Source organism: Aphanomyces astaci, assembly GCF_000520075.1.
Source record: "Aphanomyces astaci strain APO3 unplaced genomic scaffold supercont1.50, whole genome shotgun sequence".
NCBI lineage: Eukaryota > Oomycota > Saprolegniomycetes > Saprolegniales > Verrucalvaceae > Aphanomyces > Aphanomyces astaci.
The window spans coordinates 325,500-348,757 of record NW_009798313.1 but is presented as its reverse complement, the minus strand read 5'-3'; the positions used below and the strand labels follow the sequence as shown (position 1 = coordinate 348,757).

At 49.0% G+C, this 23,258-nt stretch overlaps 11 protein-coding genes across 11 annotated transcripts; 4 read left to right on the top strand and 7 right to left on the bottom strand.

Annotated features, from left to right (window-relative positions):
• Positions 1-934: 934 nt before the first annotated feature.
• H257_13714 (hypothetical protein) lies at positions 935-1,438 on the bottom strand. The gene has a single exon (XM_009841342.1). The coding sequence runs from the start codon at positions 1,431-1,433 to the stop codon at positions 1,008-1,010; it is 426 nt and encodes a 141-aa protein (XP_009839644.1). The 5' UTR covers positions 1,434-1,438; the 3' UTR covers positions 935-1,007.
• Positions 1,439-3,500: 2,062 nt separating this feature from the next.
• H257_13713 (hypothetical protein) lies at positions 3,501-3,968 on the bottom strand (the record flags this gene model as incomplete). The annotated part of the gene is made up of 1 exon (XM_009841341.1): positions 3,501-3,968. One exon carries the CDS (start codon positions 3,966-3,968, stop codon positions 3,501-3,503), a length of 468 nt encoding a protein of 155 aa, XP_009839643.1.
• A 1,928-nt stretch (positions 3,969-5,896) lies between these two features.
• H257_13712 (hypothetical protein) lies at positions 5,897-6,462 on the bottom strand. The gene has a single exon (XM_009841340.1). It carries the CDS (start codon positions 6,359-6,361, stop codon positions 5,945-5,947), a length of 417 nt encoding a protein of 138 aa, XP_009839642.1. The 5' UTR covers positions 6,362-6,462; the 3' UTR covers positions 5,897-5,944.
• A 1,841-nt stretch (positions 6,463-8,303) lies between these two features.
• Positions 8,304-11,526, top strand: H257_13711 (hypothetical protein; the record flags this gene model as incomplete). The annotated part of the gene is made up of 7 exons (XM_009841339.1): positions 8,304-8,441; positions 8,940-9,558; positions 9,603-10,022; positions 10,099-10,302; positions 10,352-10,831; positions 10,873-11,167; positions 11,223-11,526. The coding sequence occupies 7 exons, from the start codon at positions 8,304-8,306 to the stop codon at positions 11,524-11,526; spliced, it is 2,460 nt and encodes an 819-aa protein (XP_009839641.1).
• Positions 11,527-12,221: 695 nt separating this feature from the next.
• Positions 12,222-12,779, bottom strand: H257_13710 (hypothetical protein; the record flags this gene model as incomplete). Its single annotated transcript, XM_009841338.1, has 1 exon — positions 12,222-12,779. The coding sequence occupies one exon, from the start codon at positions 12,777-12,779 to the stop codon at positions 12,222-12,224; it is 558 nt and encodes a 185-aa protein (XP_009839640.1).
• A 1,144-nt stretch (positions 12,780-13,923) lies between these two features.
• Positions 13,924-14,482, bottom strand: H257_13709 (hypothetical protein). The gene has a single exon (XM_009841337.1). The coding sequence runs from the start codon at positions 14,451-14,453 to the stop codon at positions 13,983-13,985; it is 471 nt and encodes a 156-aa protein (XP_009839639.1). The 5' UTR covers positions 14,454-14,482; the 3' UTR covers positions 13,924-13,982.
• Position 14,483: 1 nt separating this feature from the next.
• Positions 14,484-15,256, top strand: H257_13708 (hypothetical protein; the record flags this gene model as incomplete). Its single annotated transcript, XM_009841336.1, has 2 exons — positions 14,484-14,503; positions 14,845-15,256. 2 exons carry the CDS (start codon positions 14,484-14,486, stop codon positions 15,254-15,256), a joined length of 432 nt encoding a protein of 143 aa, XP_009839638.1.
• Positions 15,257-16,204: 948 nt separating this feature from the next.
• On the bottom strand, positions 16,205-16,809 carry H257_13707 (hypothetical protein). Its single transcript, XM_009841335.1, has one exon. The coding sequence runs from the start codon at positions 16,778-16,780 to the stop codon at positions 16,367-16,369; it is 414 nt and encodes a 137-aa protein (XP_009839637.1). The 5' UTR covers positions 16,781-16,809; the 3' UTR covers positions 16,205-16,366.
• Positions 16,810-19,472: 2,663 nt separating this feature from the next.
• H257_13706 (hypothetical protein) lies at positions 19,473-21,003 on the top strand (the record flags this gene model as incomplete). Its single annotated transcript, XM_009841334.1, has 4 exons — positions 19,473-19,631; positions 19,673-20,015; positions 20,060-20,283; positions 20,356-21,003. The coding sequence occupies 4 exons, from the start codon at positions 19,473-19,475 to the stop codon at positions 21,001-21,003; spliced, it is 1,374 nt and encodes a 457-aa protein (XP_009839636.1).
• Positions 21,004-21,034: 31 nt separating this feature from the next.
• H257_13705 (hypothetical protein) lies at positions 21,035-22,326 on the top strand (the record flags this gene model as incomplete). The annotated part of the gene is made up of 2 exons (XM_009841333.1): positions 21,035-21,344; positions 21,388-22,326. 2 exons carry the CDS (start codon positions 21,035-21,037, stop codon positions 22,224-22,226), a joined length of 1,149 nt encoding a protein of 382 aa, XP_009839635.1. The 3' UTR covers positions 22,227-22,326.
• H257_13704 (hypothetical protein) lies at positions 22,290-22,873 on the bottom strand. The gene has a single exon (XM_009841332.1). The coding sequence runs from the start codon at positions 22,851-22,853 to the stop codon at positions 22,452-22,454; it is 402 nt and encodes a 133-aa protein (XP_009839634.1). The 5' UTR covers positions 22,854-22,873; the 3' UTR covers positions 22,290-22,451.
• Positions 22,874-23,258: the final 385 nt, after the last annotated feature.

Below are 23,258 nucleotides of genomic sequence, written 5' to 3'. Positions count from 1 at the left end.
CTCTGCGACACCCAAACAATGGAATACTCAACTGGGTAGTGATAATGAAGTTTGAGTCCGGCAGTGATGCAGGGAGACTCGAGGGCGTACAGCCACAGTCATCGAACCTATCGATGGCCATCGAAACGTAGACATGCCGTACCGCTTTGACTTGTGAAGTCCAAGGAACAGTCAGGTAAGTTGCATCGCAGTTGCCCAAATAATTAATTGTCCATGCCCAGGGTATCGGCCTTAAGATGCGAGGACACGCATGCTTCACTCTTCGTGTGCTGATGTTTGGTAGTTTGATCAAACGTATACAGTACTATTAATACTGGGACTAGTATAGCTTGTCCTAGTATATTGCCCTACTGGTACAGACTATGACGGGGGCCCTGGATAACGTCATGTTCTGACCACAACCCACCGCCCATGCACAGTTCAGCAACAATTGGAATGGATGGTTATGGTCATTATGTCTTTGTCCAAAGTGCTGATGTTGTCGTTACTGCTCTGGCTTTTTTTTGCATTACAGTATCGCTAATATGATGCGACAGGAGCCCAAACTGTGGGACGTACTCAGATGCAATTATAGGGCAGTAATGTGATTCCTTGCAAACAAGATCCGATGTACTACGTAGTACTAGTACAAGGTACAGTATGTATGTAGTATGAAGGACGAGTCTTTGCTTTGTCTACGTTTCTGGATGCTACAGCACTGATTTGTCCCCCCCCCCCGACTTGCGTGGTGATGGAGTACAGATTCGATGCCATTGTCACCGATTGGGGGGTGATTTTTCTACTTTATACAGTGCTGGACCGGACCTGCCATCATCACGACAACTCTTGTGCCTCTATTCTTGAATCAGTCTATATGATATGCGCTTTCTATAACTATCCGACGGCCACAAGCCAACGCGCTTTGGTACATGCTATATAAAACTCAAACGTACGTGGTGGGTCCAACGCTGCGTGAGCCATTCAATCTTAACGTGGCTCAAATATATAATAGTAGTATGTCTACGAAGCTACCGCCTTGCCTGCCGCGGGCACGCTCCGTTGTTTTCGTCTGATGATAAGGATGACGAGGACATCTCGCCATCGTCTTCGATCATGGTGTTGACTTGGTTGTCGTCCCAGTCGAATAAACCTGCCAATTCCGCGTCTAGAACGTCCTGATCATAGTCGTCGGTGGTTCTTCGCTTCGGGGTTTGCACACTGTGGGGATCAAACGGCACAGGCTCGATGTTGCCCAGCAGCTTTTGCATGAGGACGCGTCGCCGCTCGGCTCGACGCTCCCGTCTCCGTCGTGTGGCGTAAATCTTTTGGATGGCATTGGCCTTGTCACGGTGGAACTCGCAAAGGCGATGTAGGTCCCCGTCTTTCTTGACTACACGAAGGTTTGTGCACGGCTTGTACGCATATTTGCACAGGTGGGGTTGTTCACTCATCATGTCTGATGGAAATTGCAAAATGCACAAACCCTCACAAGCGAAAACCAACACTTCAAACCGTACATTTGTATGTTGTACGTACACGAAAAATGTTGAAAGGCTTGTTTATTTGTCCGAGAATCGTACGTACAGTACATTGTGTAAATGTACTGTTCGAGTTCTGAACCGTTCGGCAATCTCGCCATTGTAGACCCATAAATTGAAGTAGAAGGGACCATACACTGTATGCTCTGTCGACTGCAAGCAGACTGGAAGGAGCAAGCAAGACGGGAGCAATAAAATAGTGGTCGTGAGATATTGAGCGCGTTAGGCGAGCAGTTATGGCAATAGACACTTGAAAGGTGTGAGTGGAATCAGGCGGAAAAGGCACCACCTCTTGCATACCACTGTCAAGGGTGATCGGAGAAACCAATGGACTGTGTGACCGTTGCTGAACGCCAGTGAGTCCAGCGCAGCCACGTCAGGGACACTTGATGTCTATACGTATACTTTATTCAAGATAATAGCAACAGCAAGTTTTACACTGTATATATTTACCCCGATAAGTTCCCTTTAGTTGCAATGGTAATACTGTATCTCAAAGATATACATGCCAAATGTCCCAAGTTCGAAAGAGACAAGCCGAACACGACTTTCAGTTAGCATTATTCACAACGTGAACAAAGGTACTAGTACTCCGCAGTACTAGCTGTTGATAGTAGTACTAAACCGATGTAGTACTGCTAATACACGGTAGGGCACTGCGGGACAATGGCCCCAGTCGACGAAAGATCTTATGCGCTACTTCTTCAGACAGCGAGGTACATAGCTTACCGGTAGTTTACAGTTCTCGTACAGAATTCAGCCGACCGAGGAATCCCAAGCATGGAATGCCATAACGTTACTGTACCGAATTGGTGGCAAAGAGAGAATAGATTACTGAATCCTAACGTTCACGTTACACGTTCGCAAGACTGAATGACAGCGTTACCGAATCGCAAATCGTTTTTACGAATGAACTACATACCAGTACGTACATACTACCTAGTAATACACAAGTACTACATGTACACCATTACCCGATCCAGTTAGACTTTTTCCTAGCAAGGCGGTACAGACCGAGGTGAGTCGATTATATATTAGAAACTACCGGTGTACTGTACCTAAAATAGCATAACATGTAGGAATGACTGATCAATCGACAAACTTGACACCATTTGTTGGCGGTATAGTTTGATGACTGCGTCGCATAACAGTCGCAAACGTATTTACGTCAGCAACATATACTGTAAATCGGCCAAGCGAAAACACAATACTCGACTAATCCTGACACCTCACACGTCGTACATGACCTGGAAAGTATCACACACCAAGGGGCTGAAGGAGCAAAGCTCGCTGTTTGTTGAGGGGTTCACTCGACCTCGCGATGGAACCTGTCAATGCGATTTGGCATTCCTGTCGACTATCGCAACAACTCACCACGATGACGCGACGAATGGCAAAACAGTGGTATTTACGGTGGTCGACCAACTTGAGTGCCACTGTTTTGCATGCGTACATGTATTATGGAACTGGGGAGGGGTACAACTGCCACCAACCACCGAACTCCATGGGGACAAGATCTCCCCAACGCTCGAAGCCAAAGGTCGAGATCTTCCGAGCATTTCAGTCACGCTTGTGATACTGTACCTCCCTGGCCTCTGCTCGGGGCCAGAAACAACCGTGGGGTCGTAAATGCGGACTATAATTCTGCGACACAGTCTAAAACGTTGTGCACATGGACAATTTCGCCAGTGTACTGTAGTGGTTTCGTTGTTATGCAAAGGATATATGCCTGTATGTATGTGGCCGTACATACAGCTGATAGAAGGCAAGGTAGGGGATCACTCCGATGAAGGATTGTGGGGGCACCATTGTACACATATCAGTCAATCAAAATTCCAAGTGCATATTGCGCACAGACTCTTGGATTGACTTCGTAGTATGATGGTGCTCTTTGTTCCAAAACAAGCCGCCGCAATACGACCCCCATGATGCGAATAATGATATATGTACCGTGGTGTTGAGCTTTCGATTTGGATTGACAGTTTACATATGTATTGTTTTGATTGGGTCTGTAGCCTCCGTAACAAACAGCCTTGCTTCGTTGTCCTCGACGTCTTCTTCCTCTGCAGACGACGACGAGCTATGGTCTTCTCCGCCGTCAAGGTCGTCACCATCGTCACCGACCTTGTCTTGTTCTTCGTCGTCGAGCAATCCTGCCAGCTCGGCTTCCAGCAAGTCACGTTGGTCGGTGTTGGCCTTCTGTTGGCCTACTTGTTGTCCCTGCGCGGCTTCGAATGGGACGGGCTCAATCGTGCCTAGGAGTTTCTGCATGAGGACCTGCCGCCGCTCAGATCGGCGCTCCCGTCGCCGCCGTGTGGCGTATATCTTCTGGACCGCATTGGCCTTGTTGCGGTGGAACTCGCACAGCCGATGAAGGTCGCCATCTTTCTTGGCCACACGAAGGTTTTTGCATGGCTTGTACGCATACTTGCACGCGTGGGGGTCACTCATCGTACGTTGGATTGTTGTTTGGTTTGGCGGAGCCGATTGATTGCAAAGTGTCCGACATGGTGGTTGGTTGTTTGTTTGGTTGAAAGTGCATATCAACCCTCCTCGTCATACATTCAATGTCAAACAATAGTACTACGTACTTTAGTATGTAGTAGTACGTTCTTCAATGCCTTGGAATGCTGAAAACTTATTCATGCAAGTGTGTACATATCATCGTACATATAGCGGCGCCGTGCCACGCCGAACCGTGTTTGGAGCAATATCTCGCCTCGCCCAACTCGATAACGTACTCCTGAGGCCTTGATATTCAAAGCGATTCCTCCGCCCTCCCCTTTGAGTTACTGTGGTAGCAAATATACAGCGGACATCGACCTTTCGCCAGTAACGTTAAGGTACCTTCGGTACCTCCAATTGCGTCATAGGTATGACGTTTGAGACCTGTGAAAAACTGATGCATTTCTACGTCCTATAGAATTACAGACCAGAACAACGCCTCGAATGAATACGTTTTGAAATCGAAAACCTAATCATAAATGCGAGTAAATAAGGCCAGCTTGATTGGTCTTGTGTGCAGTTAGCGGAGTTAAGTTGAGCAATCCCTTGCATACACTACGGTATTTTCTTTGATACTCCGGAGTACCTACTTGAAGTATACTAATACGGAGTACTATTAATAGTACAGTATTACGACCTTTTGCGTGCTGAATGGACGCAGTACATGTACAATTAACAGTTACTGTACTGTTACTTATAGTAACAGTTAGCTGCAAAGCCTCTACTATGAATATTAACACAGTAACTCGTACCGGTACTCCGGAGTATGTCGTAATAAGTCTACACGCAGATAACTCAAGGACTGGTGATCAGTACCGGTACTGTACAAGTACTGTAGTACGACTTGCTTAATTGATCGATCTAATTATCACCATGAGTCACAACAGTACATTGGCCGGTTTGGAGGGAGCTGCCTCACAGTGAATGTACTAGTACTACTGTTAGTACTACTACTAGTCCAGTGTAGTACTTTCTACATAGTATAATAATAGTATAATAGTAGTACGTAGCTTCACACGTTACTATTACTACGTAGGAATATAAAGTACTACGGTACATTTTTCAAATATGGACTGAAACGGAAGTTTTGATTGGCAGAATGTGAAATTCTAGCGAATCAAAAAGTGATGCTCCCGACACATATCGGTTTAACGGATTAACCCGCTAGGTTATCCGGTTCAGTTGCAAAGAAAAGTGTATGTACAGTAGTGTGCAAACACTTGCATTGGAAAGCACAAAAGGGGTTGATTAACTGTAAGGTTCACCGTACACCATACTGTAAGTGCATCCTAGTGGTTAGCAATAGCTAACAACTGCACTGAACCCAGGAAGTACCATTATGGAGTAGCGCGAATATTAGTACTAGTACTACCCGGTAAGTTGTGTTCGGTCTTATCAGGGCAAAGAACTGGGTTGGCCGGACAGGGTATTTTTGGGTATCACCTACCCTCGTGGAAGTTTGGACACGGCATTGTGTTGATGGACCACCTCTTACAGATTACTATAACATATGGGCCGTAATGCATGGTCAGAACTCTTTACGTGATGTATCGTTCGTTCGTTTCTGATTCGGACACCTACGTCGCATATATGGCTCGTCCAATTTACGATACCTTTGCAATGTGCCTCGTACTCACAGGTAATATGTAACTTTCTGTATGGTACAATGCCCTTTCCGTATGCGAAGTCCGCAAGCTGTAGGCGCAAAAGATTCCTTAGCTTGCTGATAAACGCGAATAAACGTCAATCAATATACATGCATACTAAGAATGCCCTTTCCGCAATAGTTTTCCTTCGCGCGTCCATGAGACCGGTACTCGATGAATGAAAGTTGCTGATGGTATGATCAGCAAGCGAAAAGCAGCACACTCAACTCGCTGATAAATACGACGTGCTACAACTGTTACTCCATAATGGGGTCGCTACAGCACGCCATTCAAGTAGGCCACTTCGTCGTCAGAGAAAGCTTCGACGTCCGACTGGCTGTCAATGAGCTCCATGTCGCAGTTGTCGCCGAAGAACAAGTAGTCCCAATCAGCATAAACGAACGTACGTCGTTGCGTTCGCAGCTTGTCGTCCTTGTCCACGCTGGCAGTGATCGCCAAACCGCCGGGATAAGCAATTGGAATTGGCTGGATCGTCCCCAGCTTGGAGCTGACCACGTGGCGCTTCTGCGCTCGCAGTTCCCTGCGTCGTTTGGTCGCGTAGGTCTTTTGTAAAGCATTTGCTTTGTTGCGGTGGGCTTCACACAGGCGATGGAGGCCCCCATCTCGCTTCTGGGTGCGGTCGTTGTAGCATTCCTTGTACGCGTATTTGCATTGCATATCGCTAAGGGGCATGGTCGAGGATTTTCAACGGGGGAAGCAAATTACACAATGATTTCATACTCTAGTGCGTCTAAAATCGTACTTCATGGCCATGACATGGAAACGAAACCAAGCGGTGGCATTTATTCAGTTGTATTATTTGATGTCAGAATCTCCCTCTTCGAGGTTCAGCCCTGACTACAAAACGTGACAAGTACGTACACATGGCTGTACGTTGTTTCATACATAACCGAAGTCAAACTTACAGCAAACGTACATTGATACATGTACAGTACATTTGCTGAATTTCAACCAGAGAACTGGCAGCGTGATGGGTGCGACGTACAGCAGCTTGGCGGTACAGTAGCTTGGCGGTGCCCCGACTACACTACTGTAACACCATGCTTATCGATACGGATGGTTGAATTTACGTTGGGCTGGTGCCGGTTGAGCTGGCAAGAGTGGGAAGTGGATTCATTTTTATACTCACGGGGATGTCACAAGTTCGTCTGAATCACGAGGACAGTATTGTGAAGATAACATTATTTCGCACTTGCTCAAAGTCTCAAAAAAAAGAGACTAATACTTTGAAGTACATACTTTTAGCAAGTGCGAAATGTGAGTACTGTAGTTTACATATTAATACTTTGTACTTCGATTTTAGCGATGTCTGAAGTTGGAAGTTTAAAGAATTCAGATTTAGCAAGTCTGAAAAGTAAATCCCGACTCACGAATCCAACACCATCCATTATTATTCCCTCTCACGTTCTTAGCCGGTGCGAACCAGTATGGCTTCATTGCGCGCAATTCAACGAGAGACTCATGAGGGCGCGTAGAATGTGGATTTGTATATCATGCGACATTATGAAACGACAGTCATCGAACGCTATGGACTATAGGGACTCAGTAGTCCTAATGCCCGCTGCTTTCGAAGTTTGAGGATCTTGAGTCAACATTCTCCCTCTGGCCGTCAAGTATCGTGGCGGCCAAACAGAGGTTTACGTACAGTCAGGACCGAGCTCGCCGCCCGTCGTCCATGCCTTGGCATAGGGCAATCATCGGAGGCTTGGTGCGCGGCGGCGGGGAGTACACTGTGATGTACTGCCCTGAGCTACAACTTCAGACAAGCGTCCTGCATCATTGCATATACCCGCGCCTGTGCACTATTCTAGCACTAGATAGTCTTAACCTGCTCGGACGGGGATGATGTGTAAGTCAAGTATACTTAAGGATACACTTGGGTAGAGTATGAAAAATGCTGTGTGATAGATTTTATCACACAGAACTTCAACTTCCTTAGCTTCTTGTCCCATCTTTGCAACCAGTTGCAAAATATTTCGCTTGAAAAAAGCTGTGTGATAAAATTTAGCACAGAGGGTAGCCAATCGTGCCCTCGTATTTGCCTAAAAGTGCCGGATAATTTTGTAAATTGTATAAAATTGGAGTGGTACATTCTTCCCATACCTGTACAGTGCAGAAGAAATGACCAATAAGATTCATTCATGAGGGTGTTACAACCTGACCATGTTCCTTGTTTCAGTACTCAATTCTCTCTAAAACAAGTACACAGCCACCACTCACGCATCGAAGCGCTATTGGTCGACGTTTGAAATTTTAAACAAATAACCTATCACAAGGCTTCACTTCACACATGTCATGCAACCCCTTATGTCATTTGCAAATTTGCGCTGTAGTACAGACTGGGGACCTTTTGATCCTGAGTTGATTGCACCACAGGACAACAACGGCAGATACCACAATCTGCAGCCGCCACCTTGCTCCACCAGTGGAACCTCAAGAAAAGGTCAGACAGCGTCAACACTGCCGCGAAACGTCGACACCTTCCAGCCCAGTAACGCGTGCCGCCAACCCACCAACGACTGTTGCCACTGTCCAACAAACTTGCCGCGATCAGCCGACCAACGACTGCCGCCATCGTCCAAGGAACCTCTGTCGCAACTGCTTTGTAAGAGGCATGAAGGAATGTGTGCACTGTAACGACAACTTTGGACAAGCGAACCATTGTGGGTTTTGCGACAACTACATCCATCACCTCTGTGCAATCGAACTGGCCATGCAGCAAGGATGGGAAGAAGCACCTCAATGCCGCGAGGTAAACATTTCATGTTCATTTCATTGATTTATATTTTAGTGTGTTAGATATGCAGTGTTGAATGCCACGAACGTGCAACAGGTATGTTGTCGCAGCTTTCCGATCGGTCATTGCCGTCATTGGGCTCGTTACTTTTTGTGACTCCACAATCAACTCCATCAACATCATTTCCTTCGCTTGGTTCGATGATGTGTCCAAGCCCGCTATCATTCGAAGACGCAGCTACAGTGGACACTCCAGTGAAGTCCGCCTCTGTTGGAGTCTGTTCCCTCAGTCGAAACATGCTGCGTATACCGCCTGACCTTTGTGCACTGTGTGGTTTGACAACGCGTGACGAAGAAGAGCTGCCGGTGTCATGTCGGGCTATACGAAATCGATGCCACGAGTACGTTCATCCATCGTGCTCGATGGCGCTAGCGTCCAAGGAAGGAAAAACATTGAAGGACGAATATGTAAGTGCGTACCAACGTCAATTCACCTCGCACATTATTATTGTAGGTTTGCAGTCGAGCTTGTCTCGACTATTGCGTGCAACGAGCGTTGGATGTGGAAGCCAGAAAGAAGAAGCCCCAAGAGGAGTGCGATGCGGCAGAGAAGCCGGCAGCGTTGGTTTCAGTCCGCAATCCAATATCAACGAAAAAACCAGCGTTCGCGAAGGCGGCAAGCACCAAGGCAACAAGTAACAAAGCGACAAGTACCAAGGCCAGTACCAAGGCCAGTCGTCCTAAGTCGTCCATGAAGGTCATGACACTCCAAGAGTCTCGCCAGAGAGTTGCAGCCCTCCCCGCTACCCCTGCGACACCATCAACGTTCAAAGCAGCGACGGAGATGCGCTATGTTGCGTTTCGTCCTCTCGAAGAACCAGAAATTGTTGGCAGCGATGCAAAGCTCGCAAAATTCTATGCTCCATGCTCGGGGTTTTGGTTGCGTGCTGTAGTTCGATCAACGGAGCTGAAGAAGGTGACTATCGCGGTGGCTGCTCCTGCCCAAGCAAGTGGAAGGAAGCAGAAAGCAGTGAAGTCGGTTACAGACTTGGTCCCTATCAGCACAATCAACTGGGTCGATACGCGATTTGCTCGACACGAACCAAGGATTAGCATGACAACCATGATCAGAGGTACGAACGTGTTCAAAACACTGTTCACGTATTGTTACATGTAGGAATCGAAAACTTCGCTCGCGTCAAGGCTGCACAGGCACTGAGCAAATCAAGAACCTACTTGTCCATCTCGGCGTACCAACACGAAGACCACGACATGACGTTCTCGGATATGGTGGCATTGAACGAAGACGCCAACATCGACGAAGAAGCGAAGGGTGACGGCTGCGAGGACGTGTCGGCGAATGATGCTATTGACAGCAGCTCAGACGATGACATGGAGGAATACGTGGACCGCGCGTGGAAGAAGGCCGAAGTACTTGACGTGCGGGACGTTGAAGGCCTGGAAAATGTTCGATGGGAACAGGGCCTTCAAGTTCAAGGGCCAACAGATCTCTTTGTGCACGCAAACCATGCCGCGTCGCACGACCAAACTATCATATTACCCCAACACGAAGACTTGTTCGTGGACCCAGTGAAGGGTACACCTCAACACATGTGATGCACTCATGACATTTTAGGCTTCGTTGCCGTAATGCCATTGGACTTTTGGCGCAGTGTTGGCCAAGACAAACGCGAACGCTCACAAGCAAAGGGAAGCGAGCACGCGCGCACTTGTGGCGGGGAGACCTTTCGTAGCTGACTTCCGTCTCGAGGAATTGATGAAGTTCTTGGGTATCTTGGTTCTCATGGGGGTAGTTCGTGCTGGTGAATACCGATTGTATTGGCAAAGCCCCAACACAACTTCCTTCATGATGCCAGGTAAGTTGAGCACTCTATTCGTGTATTTCATGGTACTACATGCTCATAGATGGCAAGTCTGTTCGAAGTGTCATGTCTATCGATCGATTCAAGGCCTTGCGGGCTTGTGTGACGTTCAACGATGTCGAGGTCAAGGAGGATCCTTTGTGGCGCTTGCGACCCCTGATCAACTTGCTCAAAGCAAGTTTCAAGTTGTTCGTGACTGCTGGGCGTGAGATCTCCGTCGACGAAGCCTCGATTCCGTGTCGGTCCTCGCACGCCAGGGCCTTGATTGTGTACAACCCGATGAAACCCCTCGGCAAATACCACTTCCGAATGTATACGGCGGCTTGTGCGACGTCGTGGTACGTGCATGCCTTCAAGATTCATTCCAAGGCAACAGGAAACTTCGACGCCGACGATGGGGGCCAGGATAGCGATGGCAGCAATGACGGCAATGGCAGCGATGGTGGCTCGAATCGCCCGCGTGGATCGTTACGTCCAAGCACACTACGACAGCATGTGCTGGACATCACAAAACAGTGGAAAGGTACAACATGTCACCGATGATGTACACTGAAGTACGAATAGGTTCAAAACGCGTCATGAACATGGACAACTGGTACACTTCTGTCCAGTTGTGCATGACGTTGTCTTCCATCGGTCTGTATTGCCGAGGAACTGTTCGCGCAAATCGCGCGCACAATCCGCGCTTTGCACTATTTGGAAAGAACGAGGTACAACTGCATCCACGCGGCCACAGTCGAGTGTCACACGCCCCGGATCATGGTATTGTTGCTGTGTCGTGGATGGATGGCAACGTAGTCAACTTCTTGTCGACGGCTGATGGAAGCGAGGAAACATTCGTACTACGCAGAGTGGGGAAGTATGCACGCAGTTTACCAAAGTTTGAGTTACTAAATTACGACTATGTTCCGTAGTAAGCGGCGCAAGCAACCGTGTCTGCGCATTGTCCAAATGTACAACAAGTACATGCAAGGTGTTGATAGACACGACAACTTGCGGGAGCGCTTTTCGATTGCGAAGGGGTCGACGTTCAAGAAATGGTACCGAAAGCTTGCTTTGGCGTTGGTCGACATCGCGATCTCGAACGTGTACGTGCTGTGGTGTAAGTGCGACGAAAAGAATCGACGAGACGCGCACATGCACTTTCACCAGAAGTTGGCGATTCAGATGATGTTTGACACCGACTGGAACAGGTTTAAAATCGTTGAAACTCGTTGATAACACATTGCCAATGCGGTGACTTGTAGCCTCACCAACGACGTTCCTGTACCATTCTCCGATGCACCGATGCCCGAGGATGTTCAAGTTGACACTTCTTCCTTGCACCTAACACCATCATCGTTACCTCCAACACCTTGTACGCCAGAACAACCATCGACCCCCGTTCGGCTACGACTTCCCCACAGTGCAGCATGCGCACGAGGTGTCTTTAGTAAGTCTGTCTTTCCATCAGCGGTGGCGAAGCGGTTGTGCTGCATTTGCTTGTGGGAACGTAGTGCGAAGGTCGTCGTTACGCAAACTTGCCTTGTGCACCAAGTGAACTTGTGCACCCATGTGCACCCTCCTCAAGATGGCCCATGCCCTCAGTACAACTGCCCCCAAACTGCCTTGGACTGCTGGGACAAGTTCCATCAATTCTACCAACCCCAGGGCCTTTTCAAGCTTGGTGGCCGAATGAACAAGTCTTGCGAACTGTACAAGTTGAAGTCTGAGGACGTTGGCCCAAGAACCCAAGCGCGAGGATCCAAACGGGCAAGGACTTTGTTACTGTAGCACATCAACATCAATACACATGCCAAATGACTTTCACTAGTCTCGCGTTTGCCATCGATTGCTTTAGAGTATTTATTGGCTAGTATAGATTCCCCGCAATCCAAGTAACACAATAAAACGTATCAAGAAGGAAATTATCATTAGTAGCGAGTAAAACCATGCTCTTTCGCCATCCAAGTTCCTTGGGTGCGCGTCAGGTGGGCTGCTGCTTGTGCTGCCATGTCCAAGCACGCAAAATACATTTCTTGGTGTCCTCGATGGTCGCCAACAAACTCCACCAAACTGACTACACGCAACATGAGCCTTTCGAGTTCGTCCAGAAAACCTGACAACAAGTCAATGCAGCGGTCGTTCGCCAACACAGTCAGCGCGTCGAAGATTTCATTGAATTCCTTGTTGACATCAACACGCGACCGTGTCAACAGATTCCCCGCAGCTTCGCTGTCCTCATCGGAGCAGACGCTTCTAACACCGTCGCCAGGCGACACTGGGGAATACAACGGGGAATGAATGTAGCTGTCCACGGAGCCAAAGCCTGTCGCCGACTCTGTTCTTGCCTTCTTGACTGGCATATAACGGTCGAGATCACCATCGCGGTCTTCCCACCACGAGCGTTTCTTGCCGGGGCGCGCGCTGGCACTTCTACGAGCTACGATGTCCTTGTATTCGCTGCCGTCTGAGCTCGGTGATGGACTCATGACAAGTGTGTGGTACATGGCAAATTAGAAAATGAGCAGTAGATGCCATGCGGGTTGGAATGTTTGGTGTGCCAGTGCGTGCACTTGAAACTTCACATTCATGATTAGCACAAATGTTACTTTATGCCTTCATGTGTAAAAAAGATCGTCTTTCGTGAGGTGTTGAAACGGGGAAGCCAGGTGCGAGTTTAGCATCTATAACCACTTGGCCAAGTACCGACAATTCTTCAACAGTAGCAAAACCAACTATACAATTGTACAACACATCATTTTGAAGAAAGCCACGGTTCTTTATCCTTCTAGTAAGTCAGTACTGTCAGCACTGTTATATTTACCACGCACATGGACAAGACATTCATCTATCACGCCGTCGCACCAAGCGAATTGCAGCATCCCGTACGTCATACGAAGTACTAGTACTACGTAGCACTCGAGTGGAAGGACTTCCATGGAAGTTGTACAGCCACGTGGATTCTTTAATTCTTGATTCTAGTACCACAATTCACGACCAGTGCTGAACACAGATCAAATCCAAGTACGTATGTAACCAGTCTCCCCCTGCGAATACACGATTTTGATTGGTAACTATCCGGCTTCAACATACCACAAATGTTCTTAAAAAAATATTGCGATTACTGACTACATTGTTGTAATTGGCCAATACATGTGCATTACTGCCCATTTCAAGAGATTCTATTGGTCTGACCTGTGTGATAAAATTTATCACACAGAAATCCTTCCCGTCCTAGCAGGTTAACACCTATGCGTCGGCTGAAGCGAGTCGGAGGATGTGGCGATTTCGCAAGCAAACTACAGCAGTGCATTTTGATTGGCTCGGAAAGTTGTCACATGTCCACGGACTTCGAGGCCAAAAGTGTGATGACAAGCTTCGAAGTTCGAATTTCGAAGTTTCAGTCTGGAAAGTCAAGATTTCTCTATTGTGAAGATAATATTAAAATATTATTGTGAAGAAAATCGTCCAATGAATTCGTAGTTTTTATGCTACGTGCCAACTTCACAGACAACTCAAATACAGACAACTCAAATGGATATCGTAGGTCGAATAATATGACTGGCTCGGCTGGGGATGCAAGTACATGTACAGCCAAGCCAGATTCCATGAGCTGTCACAGACCTGAAAGCACAAAGACGGTTGACTGCATTGGTTGGTTTAAAAAGTTCTATGGGCAGCGATCGTCCACATCAGTAGGCAGTCATGCTGACAATGGCCGGTGTGAGTTGAAGCTGATGGTTGTGGCACGTATCGCAGATATCCGTATCTTCGTCGATGCACGCGAGTACCGAGCCCTTTGAACGCGCGATTCGATGGTGGGCGTTATGCACTGGAAAGTACGGGACCCGCTGCCCCCCCACAATGGCCGTTTGTTTGCGAAGGAGTCTTCGGTTCACAAATTTATACAGGACTGCGGCTTGCGAGGGGGGCTGGTCGTGGGGGGAAAGGTCGAGATTTCCTAAACTGGTTGTGTTTTGTCGACGCTTTTCACAGCAAGCCGGCAACGACGATGGCGCGGGGTGGCATTTTTGGCGGGAGAGCCCGAAGGGACTCCCCCAAGCTGACAGAATGCGTCGTTTGCCAGTACATCCATTTGATTTTGCCATCGAGGTGGAGGACACGAACGGTAGGACGTGCGAGATGGAGTTGTTTGGGGACATGGGGATATGTACTCTGTGGAGAGTTTGACAATGGGGATTGCGAAATACAAGTATGACCAACTCAACTTGGAGACACACTGAATTTTGATCTGAACTTACGATATGTCTCCTTTGACTACAAACCCGTCGCTGGTCGAGCAAATCCCCCTCGATTAGTTTACTACAAGAGTGCAACGCACTTTATGTGACAAACTCGGTCGATGAATTCCCTCCTGCTTAATGGTAGGACTGTTTCCATCACCAAGCTGTTCCCATGGCGGAACGATGACATGTTTCCACCCCGCATGCAGTATTCCATCGGGGGGGGGCAGCACCTCGATGGAATACATTCATTGGTTATTCCCCAGATGAGTTAGTTTATCATCCCTTAGTACTAATTTACACTACCAAGTACCAAATGCCAGCTCCGCGTTCTCATCGGCGTCAACTACCCGCGCCACATCTCAAACACGGCGCTGTACACCCGTTGCACCGCCGAGTCACTGCGTTGCCGCCTGCTCCGCTCCCGCTGGGGCCTCCTTGGCCACATCCTCCGGTGCCCCGTCGACACCCGGCCTACAAGTCCATGCTCCGGTACTTCAGCTTTTCCGTCGCTGATCTTTGGCCCGGCCGCCCCATCACGTCGCTGCCTCGCATCCTCAACTCTGATCCCAAGACCGTCCCCGACGAGCTCCAGCGCCTCACCTCGCGTCCTCAACTCTGATCCCAAGACCGTCCCCGACGAGCTCCAGCGCCTCACGTGCCTCGCCGACCTGCAGACCCTTCGCTCCACCCCACGAACAGGATCCGGTGGAAAGTACTGACCGAGCAGATCGGTCAGTCGTCGCTGCATGCCCCACTATCTCCCCCAGCACTCAGGCTCTAACGGTCGACGTATGCGAAGTCCGCTAGGTGTAGGCGCAAAAGATTCCTTAGCTAGCTGATAAACGCGAATAAACGTCATTTTACATACATATACCAAATACCAACCAAACTAACTACTCCTGAGTAGTACAAGTTAAGAAAGGGTTTCACTGACTTTGTGAGGGACTTGGTCACAATTACTGCCATCGCGTAAACCGTTCAAGATCCACCTCATGTTTAAAATGACGTGGCACAATTTCCAGCAAGTACATCTTTCCACGACTAAAAATACTGTGCATATCACTGCGATTAGGTCCGTACGAATGCGACATTCGGCCTTGTGCGGTTGCTAGCAATCAGTCAGTCCAAGGTCGACTAAGAGTGAGGTATGATGTGGGCCGAGCTTGGGTCTCTTGGGGGATAGAATAGGCCGCCGCAACTGGTGAACAACAACAGTACAAGTGTATTCTCGTGTCAATAATGTGTGAGTTGTGCCGTTATGTGAGAAGCGTTTATGCTTACAACTATGAAACAAACCAACCACAACTGTACTAGAAGACATCTGATGATATTACATCTTGGTCAGCATGGGCTGATCTTGGTGTTGGTTTGCTGAGGTATACTCGTTGTCCAACTGTGGCTAGCGTGCTCGTGGTGTAGGATGCACCTGTCACAAGTAACTCATTGCATTCGACCACGTCGAAGTTAACGTTACTCGTATAGGTGCAACATTATTGTTGGTGCCATGTGAAATACTAGTACAATGGTCTACGTAGTCCTTGACATCGTGGGACAATGCAAATTGTAATCCAATACCTGCAATATATACAACGTCGGTCATTTTGCTTGCAAGGCACAACATCGCCGCATTAGACACTCTTGGATTCATAGTCGTACACCCTTAAACATCGCCGCATTAGACACTCTTGGATTCATAGTCGTACACCCTTAAATAGGATGTCGGTACTACGTATCCATTGTTGTACGTCGAACGATGACACCAGCATGCTTTTTGAGTGGCATCATGGCGATGTACGATTAAATAGGAATATGCTACACCGAAATGAGTTCTACAGCACACGGCTAAGGTAGCTGCACTCTTCGTCTGACAGGGCCTCTATATCGGTCAGGCATTCAATGGGCTCCAGTTCATCGGTCTCGGGAAGGATACTGCACCAGTCAATGTCGTCGAGGTCTCCAACGGTGAAGTCGGTGAAGCTGCTGCCGTGCGTTGTCCATTCGTGGGCAAAAGTCAGTGCCAACGGCTCGGCTTTGACAACTAGCTTTTCAGCGAGGAGCTGGCGCTTTTGGGCTCGCAATTCGCCGCGACGTTTCGTGGCATAGATCTTTTGCAGCGCGTTGGCCTTGCTGCGGTGGTACTCGCAAAGTCGATGGAGCCCGCCGTCCCGCTTGTACGTGCGTACGTTGTTGCATTCCTTGTATGCGTATTTGCACTGCACTTCGGTGGTGGTGGTGGCGGTCATTGGGTTGTTGGACGTTTGTGGCAATTGCAATAATGGCACTTGGCACACTGACCACCTTGTATCGCTCGCTGTGCGACATTTCAGGTTACAGTCCACTTATTCCAGTGGAAGTTCTGTATGTACTATGTATGTATTGTGCTGTACTGAATTCCAAGTGTACTGTATTACTGTAGTTAACATCAAAATGTTGTACGACATACGTACATTGTATGTACTTGCTCGTATCAGATTGAATTTGCTGTGTATTGTCGCGGTCGGCAGCATAAAAACCCACAACGCCACCACCACCACCAACCACCACACGTTCAGAGTTGATTGGCATTTATACTAACGTTAGTATAAAAAGTTTGATCACTCGATAGAACGATGAAAGTAGTACAGTATTTATTGTGCACGAGATCTCGTACTGTGTACGCCCATGGGGAAGTTCAGCAAATCGCTCAATAACCCAATTGTTACTCGAGTTGGAGGCTACAGTACCGAACACTATTCGGGGGTTCATGTCTTCAATCGATAATCGATGGCTTTGAATATATATATATGTAGTATGCAGTCACGATTGCTTGTTCATGTCGCGTTTGTACTCATGTGGTGGGGTGCGGCTGTCACATGTAAATTAAGTAGTACTAGTACTGTACTACAGTACTGTAGTACTTGGAAGTACCGGTAGTACTCCTTGTGAAGGATTCCCGTTTTTGGACCGTGGGACTCTATCTTTGCAGGTTCTAGGGCAGGCATACTGTAATTCGATCCGTCCGAAGCATAATGTTAGCATTAACTGTACAGTACTACCGGTGGTAAGTTACTGTACAATGACCGTTCCCCCGGTTTATCCATATATTGCCAGTAAGTTACAGTTTGCAGGTGAGGCAAAACAATGTGTACCACTATTTTATTGGGGAATTGGTCGGAAGTCGACTCGTTAGTTTGCAAACACATTACTCCAATTTTGTGGTGCGAAAGTGTGTGATTGGTCAGAAAATGAGATTTCAACGCTAACGTACTGTAACTCAAAACGTTGTCTGCAGTCAGTCTTGTTGGAGATTCAGTACCACTACATCTCAGACCCCTTCGGCATACAATAGAGAGATTTTGCAAACCATCCGACCATGATTGATTGTGCGACCCACTACAATCGTACCGGTAACTGTTAGTGTCTACCGATATTATATGGTCGTGATGGCAGTCTGTGGCTATTGTTTCACGCGTCGGGGTGGTAGTTGAAAGTGACAGGCGCGAATTCGTACAATACAGGTCGGAGCCTGTGGTGGACCGGCGCATGGGGTGATGTTGATGTGATTGTTGTTGGTTTTCATGTACACATTTCGACCGAGGTTTGTTGGCCTCGCGACGGGGGAAGAACCAGCACAATCGACCAGGATGTAGAATTCAAATTTTGAATATGACTTTACTTCAACATGAAGTACTTCAATCGGGTCGATCAATGTTGCAACGTCATCAGTGAAGTTGCCCGAACAGGGCACAGTACTGTACACGCGTTCGTTGTACTAGTGACTACTAGTATACAGAGTAGACTAGGACAAATACTACGTCGTACTGGCTAAACCTTTTTACCACGTGCACGTCACGTCGTTCGTGAATTCATTGTGGATTGTCAGATGCATCGACCAACTACTCTCTTGCTTACAGATGCAACCGAACGTCAATCTACCGGTAGTTTAACGTTATCTCGTCGATATGAGCCCAAGGGCATCACGTTATGAATGGCACCAACCTGACGCAATCGGCTTGGAGCTTGTCAATTATTGGTATTCGCGACAGCGCCGCCCTAGGTTAAATCTCCAAAGATTCCACTTGAAGAACAACTAACCCCACAATACCATTGCACTTTTCATTTTTGCTTTCATTTTGTACTTCACACGACTCAAGTATCGTTAATCTTACAAATGTAATGTCCACATCCAAGCGCATTGGATGTGGACATTACATTTGTAAGATTAACGATACTTGAGTCGTGTGAAGTTTGGTCGGTCAAAGCTTGACTGCCATGGAAGGAAGTGCTTTACTCAGCAGAGGCCGTGAGCTTGGCTTGTATAAAGTTGCATGGATATCAAACAAAAGCACGTGGTGGTTGTGAGGTGGCTCGTTCCCGTCGTCGGCGATGCACTAGAATATTGTGGGATGCGATGTGTGCATGAGACGTCGTCGTGTTGGGACTCCGCGCGCAGCGAAATAACGTGAGCGTAAGAACCTTGTCAGCCATTTATTTCACCCTCGTTGAGCACAGTGGAAGGGGGGTTCTAACACGACCATAACTTGGCTTCCTGGTGCCGATGCCAAGGAGCCTGAGGAAACCTGGGACTCAACCAGCGACCATGGGTGTGTCTTGTCCTACTTAGATCAGGTGAAAAGTGATCTGTAAGTATACGCGCTCTCAACTGAGCCAAAAGAACTGGTCAATATGGACATGAGATTGTACTACGAGAATGACTCCTCTCGACTAGCACTTCATACGCACCCACGGTAGTACGTACGTAGGTAACAATCGAACGGTAATGTTTGAGCGAAACTCGAACATCCCGTAGCGGTCGAATGTTTATGCGGCCGCGTGATGGTCGATTATGGACGTATCGTCGAAGGAGTTTATATTGCCGTCCTATCGTTTGAATCATTCTCCAATTAGCACCTTCGAATGCATCGGTTTCTTGTGCCTGGTTTGTTGACGGTGGGGATGTTGCCCTCGACGCGCGCCACGGTCGAATGGGCGTCGACGGCGGATCGCAACCAACTGGTTGGCGAGCGCTTGGCGCTGGCCGAGTCGGCGTACGACGTCGTGCCTGGGACCGCGTCCGAGACAAGGCGCCCCGACAATTACGGCCAGTGTGTGTGGGTCCGTCGGGATCGTACAAGTATGACTTTTTGATCACCAAGGACAACAAGGACAGCGACGGGGAAACGTCTCGTACCGAGTGCTTTGCCAACGTTGTCGAGACGGGCAAGGCGCTGGCGTACCCGTTCCCCCGAAGCAGCTACCACTACGACACGGACCCTAACCACGCGGTCAAGGAGGATTCGCTGGACAAGCCGCACATTGCACTGGACATCGAGTTCGACGTGTCCAAGAACAACGCAGTCTCGGTGGTCGACACGCAGTACTTTGACTTTGAGAACTTTGAAACGAACGCCGCGTCCATCCTGTACAAGTCAACGGGGCACTCGGCGGGGCGGTACAACCCCGAAACTTTGAAGGGGTCGACTCGAAAGACTGCTCGACGTGCTTGTCGGTGACCGACCTTTACCGCCCCACAGGGGTGAAAGGGTCGTGCCAAAATGCCAACAAGGACGGGTTCACCAAGGCCAACGTGGACGAATTGAAGTTCCAAGTCGACAAACTGGTGGAATACCGGCAAAAAGCCGACAACAACAAGTGCAGCGATGACCGGAGCGACACAATGGGTCTGCACCAACTTTTTCGGTGTCGAGTCCGAGCGCGACAGCAAGGCCGACACCAAAGTCGACGACGCCCTCCAAAGCTGGAAGTCGTGCTTGAGTGACGCGTTGACCGACGCCGAGTGGGCCAAACTCACCACGTCCGTCTTTACGACGTCGCCTAGCTTCCCCTCAGTGTTCACATGCGCCCGATCGTGAAATTCTACACGCCGTACTCGTGCGCCGCTGACTACGGGGTGGAAGGTCTGGACCGGCGCCAGTGCGCCGGGGATGCGACGCAATTTTGCAACTTTACGCAAACCGTGACGGCCAGGGCGTCGGATTTGGTGTCGAAAGTCCAAGTCGGGCTGAAACCGTCGCCGGTGAAACCGCCAATTCTAGACCCGAAAACGGAGTTTCCAGGCTCCAACTACAATGCCCCGAGCACGACATCCAAGGAACTGCACTTTGACGTGACGTGTGACAACAACGCGCCAGAGTTTGCCACGTATTGCACGTCGCATTTGCAAGTAAAAGTCAGCGACTTGTTCAAGTTGGAAGCCACGCTCAACACTGACAACGACGCGGTCAAGGCGCTGCTGGCGAACCGCCCCACGACGACGACCAACCCGATTGTGTTTTGGCGCGTCAAAAACACGCTCGCCGGCACATGGCAGGAAATTTCCGCGGCCACCGGCGATTTGAAGGACTCGACGGCTGTGCTGACGTTTCCCCAGTTCAAATCCGAGCTCGTCTTTGAAGCGTACACGGCATGCGGAAAGGTGGGCGACTCGATCACGTGGACCATCTATGTGCATCGTGCATCGCACTGAGGTGGTACACATTGACGACTGGTGGTACTCGATGTGGGACTGCGGCGCGGCGGGAAAGTGTAATGTCGAACACACCGACTTTCGCGTGTGCAAGTTCAAGTTTGACCCGCAGTGCGACACGTACTTAAGCATGTTAAACCCGTCCGACGACCCCAAGACCAACGACGCGTACAAGATGTGCGAGTACAAGGACGACAAGAAGGACAAGAAAACGTGCTCGGAAGGGTGCTGGTGGCACTATGCCAGCTGCGACACGGCCTCATCCGAGGAAGCGTGCGCTGACCGCATCCGCGAGGAAGGCAGTCGGTTCGTCTACTGCGGCAAGGACGGACGCCCCGCAGGTGATCGAACAAGAGACGCTGGCCATGCAAATGCTGCTGCAAGACACCGTGACCACCGCCGCACCTGTTAGCCCCACCGCCGCCCCTGTTAGCACTACCCCCTTGGAAGTGCGCATCCAGTGGCAGTTTTTCGGCATGACGTGCTCGTGGAAGTATCAAAACTCGAAAGCCGCGGCCCCAGTTTTGAGCACGGCGTCACTGGGCGCGGCGCAACCGGCGTTCGACAAGGAGGTCGCGATCAAGATGCAAAACGTCGACGTGACCGAAGTCACAGTCTCGTGCGACTTTTTCTTCAAGTCCAACGCCGCCGGGGCTGACGTCAAGCCCACCAAGCGGTCGCGGTCCAAGACTGTGCTCATTCAAAACTGCGACCACCCCCGCTGGAATGCCGAACGCCCGACCGACCAGGGCCGGTACATCAAGGACACGTGCGACGTTGTGTCCTGGTACAGTGACATCAGCGGCCCAAAGCCGAGGCAACCGGCGCCGTTCCAAGCGTGCAAGGGCGCCCTGTTATACCCGAGCGATCCGTCTATCGAAGAAGGCAAGTCCAGCACCATCTACGTCGAGACCGGATCGACCGGTCTCGCGTGCTGCAACCCTAAAAGCCCGACCACCGTGGCTACATTTACATGCCAAAACTTGCCTGGAACGACTTCGATTGGCCTTTGCACCGACTCCAAGGACCCGAGCATCTACTACACCCGAAGTGTTAAGTTCTTTGGCGAATCGGTGATCGATGCCGCGCAGTCGTACGTTCGCGAGCTGGTCGTAGCGGGAGGGCTTCTTGCTGCCGTGGCGGTCGTGGCCGCTGTGTCAGCCAAGACGAGCTCCGTCGCGGGTGTCAAAATGGACGATGCGTACTTGCAGCTTTTGGCCTAAATCAACCAGCACACTATCCTTCCCACGACATAGCGGATACGTGTGGCTTCTTGTATGTTTTTGATATATTTCATAATAATACCTGACACCTCTTGCATCGTACGGTTGGGGTTTACTGATTCTTAATAGTTCAAGGATTCATTTATTGTTAAATATGTTGGCTGTGGTGAGTGTCCGTGCCCGTCAATGATGGTGTTGTGATGGGCTTGGTTTGAAAGGCTAGGATTACTTGAGCGGCAAGGTCAACAACGTAATGCACTTTGTCTTGGAAAGGCGGCTGAACGTGTTCGAGTGGCAGCTTTCGCATGTTGACGTGGCCTCTTCTTCGATGGGGCTTAGGGCTACGTTCAGGTCTAGTTTTCGTCGCAACAACTTTACTTGGGCCAAGCCAAACACGACGCGATGACCACCCACCGTAGTGGACAAACGATGGAGCAACGATCCGTCGACAAATTGGTAGCTGATGCCATCGTACGAGCTGTAGCGTTGGTGGTGATTGTTCGATGACGCCGCCAATGCTGCTTTGGATTGTCGGCGACAGCAGTCCGGGACGCTGTCGGATTTCTTTGTCAAGTGTGGCAGCCACTGAGATGGCGATCGAGGCATACGGAGCATGCTTGTGAACATGGCGATGTGAAATAGAAAATGGGGTGTGCACGAGATATATGTGCCACGAAAAGTCCCAAAATTTAAGAAACGGTCAAATTTGTATAGGCCTATCAAAGCCTCGATTTCATGGCAACTTCAACATGCCAACTGCAATGTGCCGTTTGTTACTTAATTCATCACCATATGGCGTACGTACTAGTACCAACTCTAATTTTCATAAAATTATCTTGCTGCTATTTCCTTTAATTTCTCGAAATTTTAGCAAATAGAGACGCAGAATCGAGAGATCTTGACGTGGTGAAGAAATTCTACGTCTCAGATTTAAATTTGGTGATGAATTGGTCAAGAAATAGACATTTAACCAAGCGGTATTTTGCATGGGTGAATTGACCACTGATATATATATTGATCTTTGTATGAGAC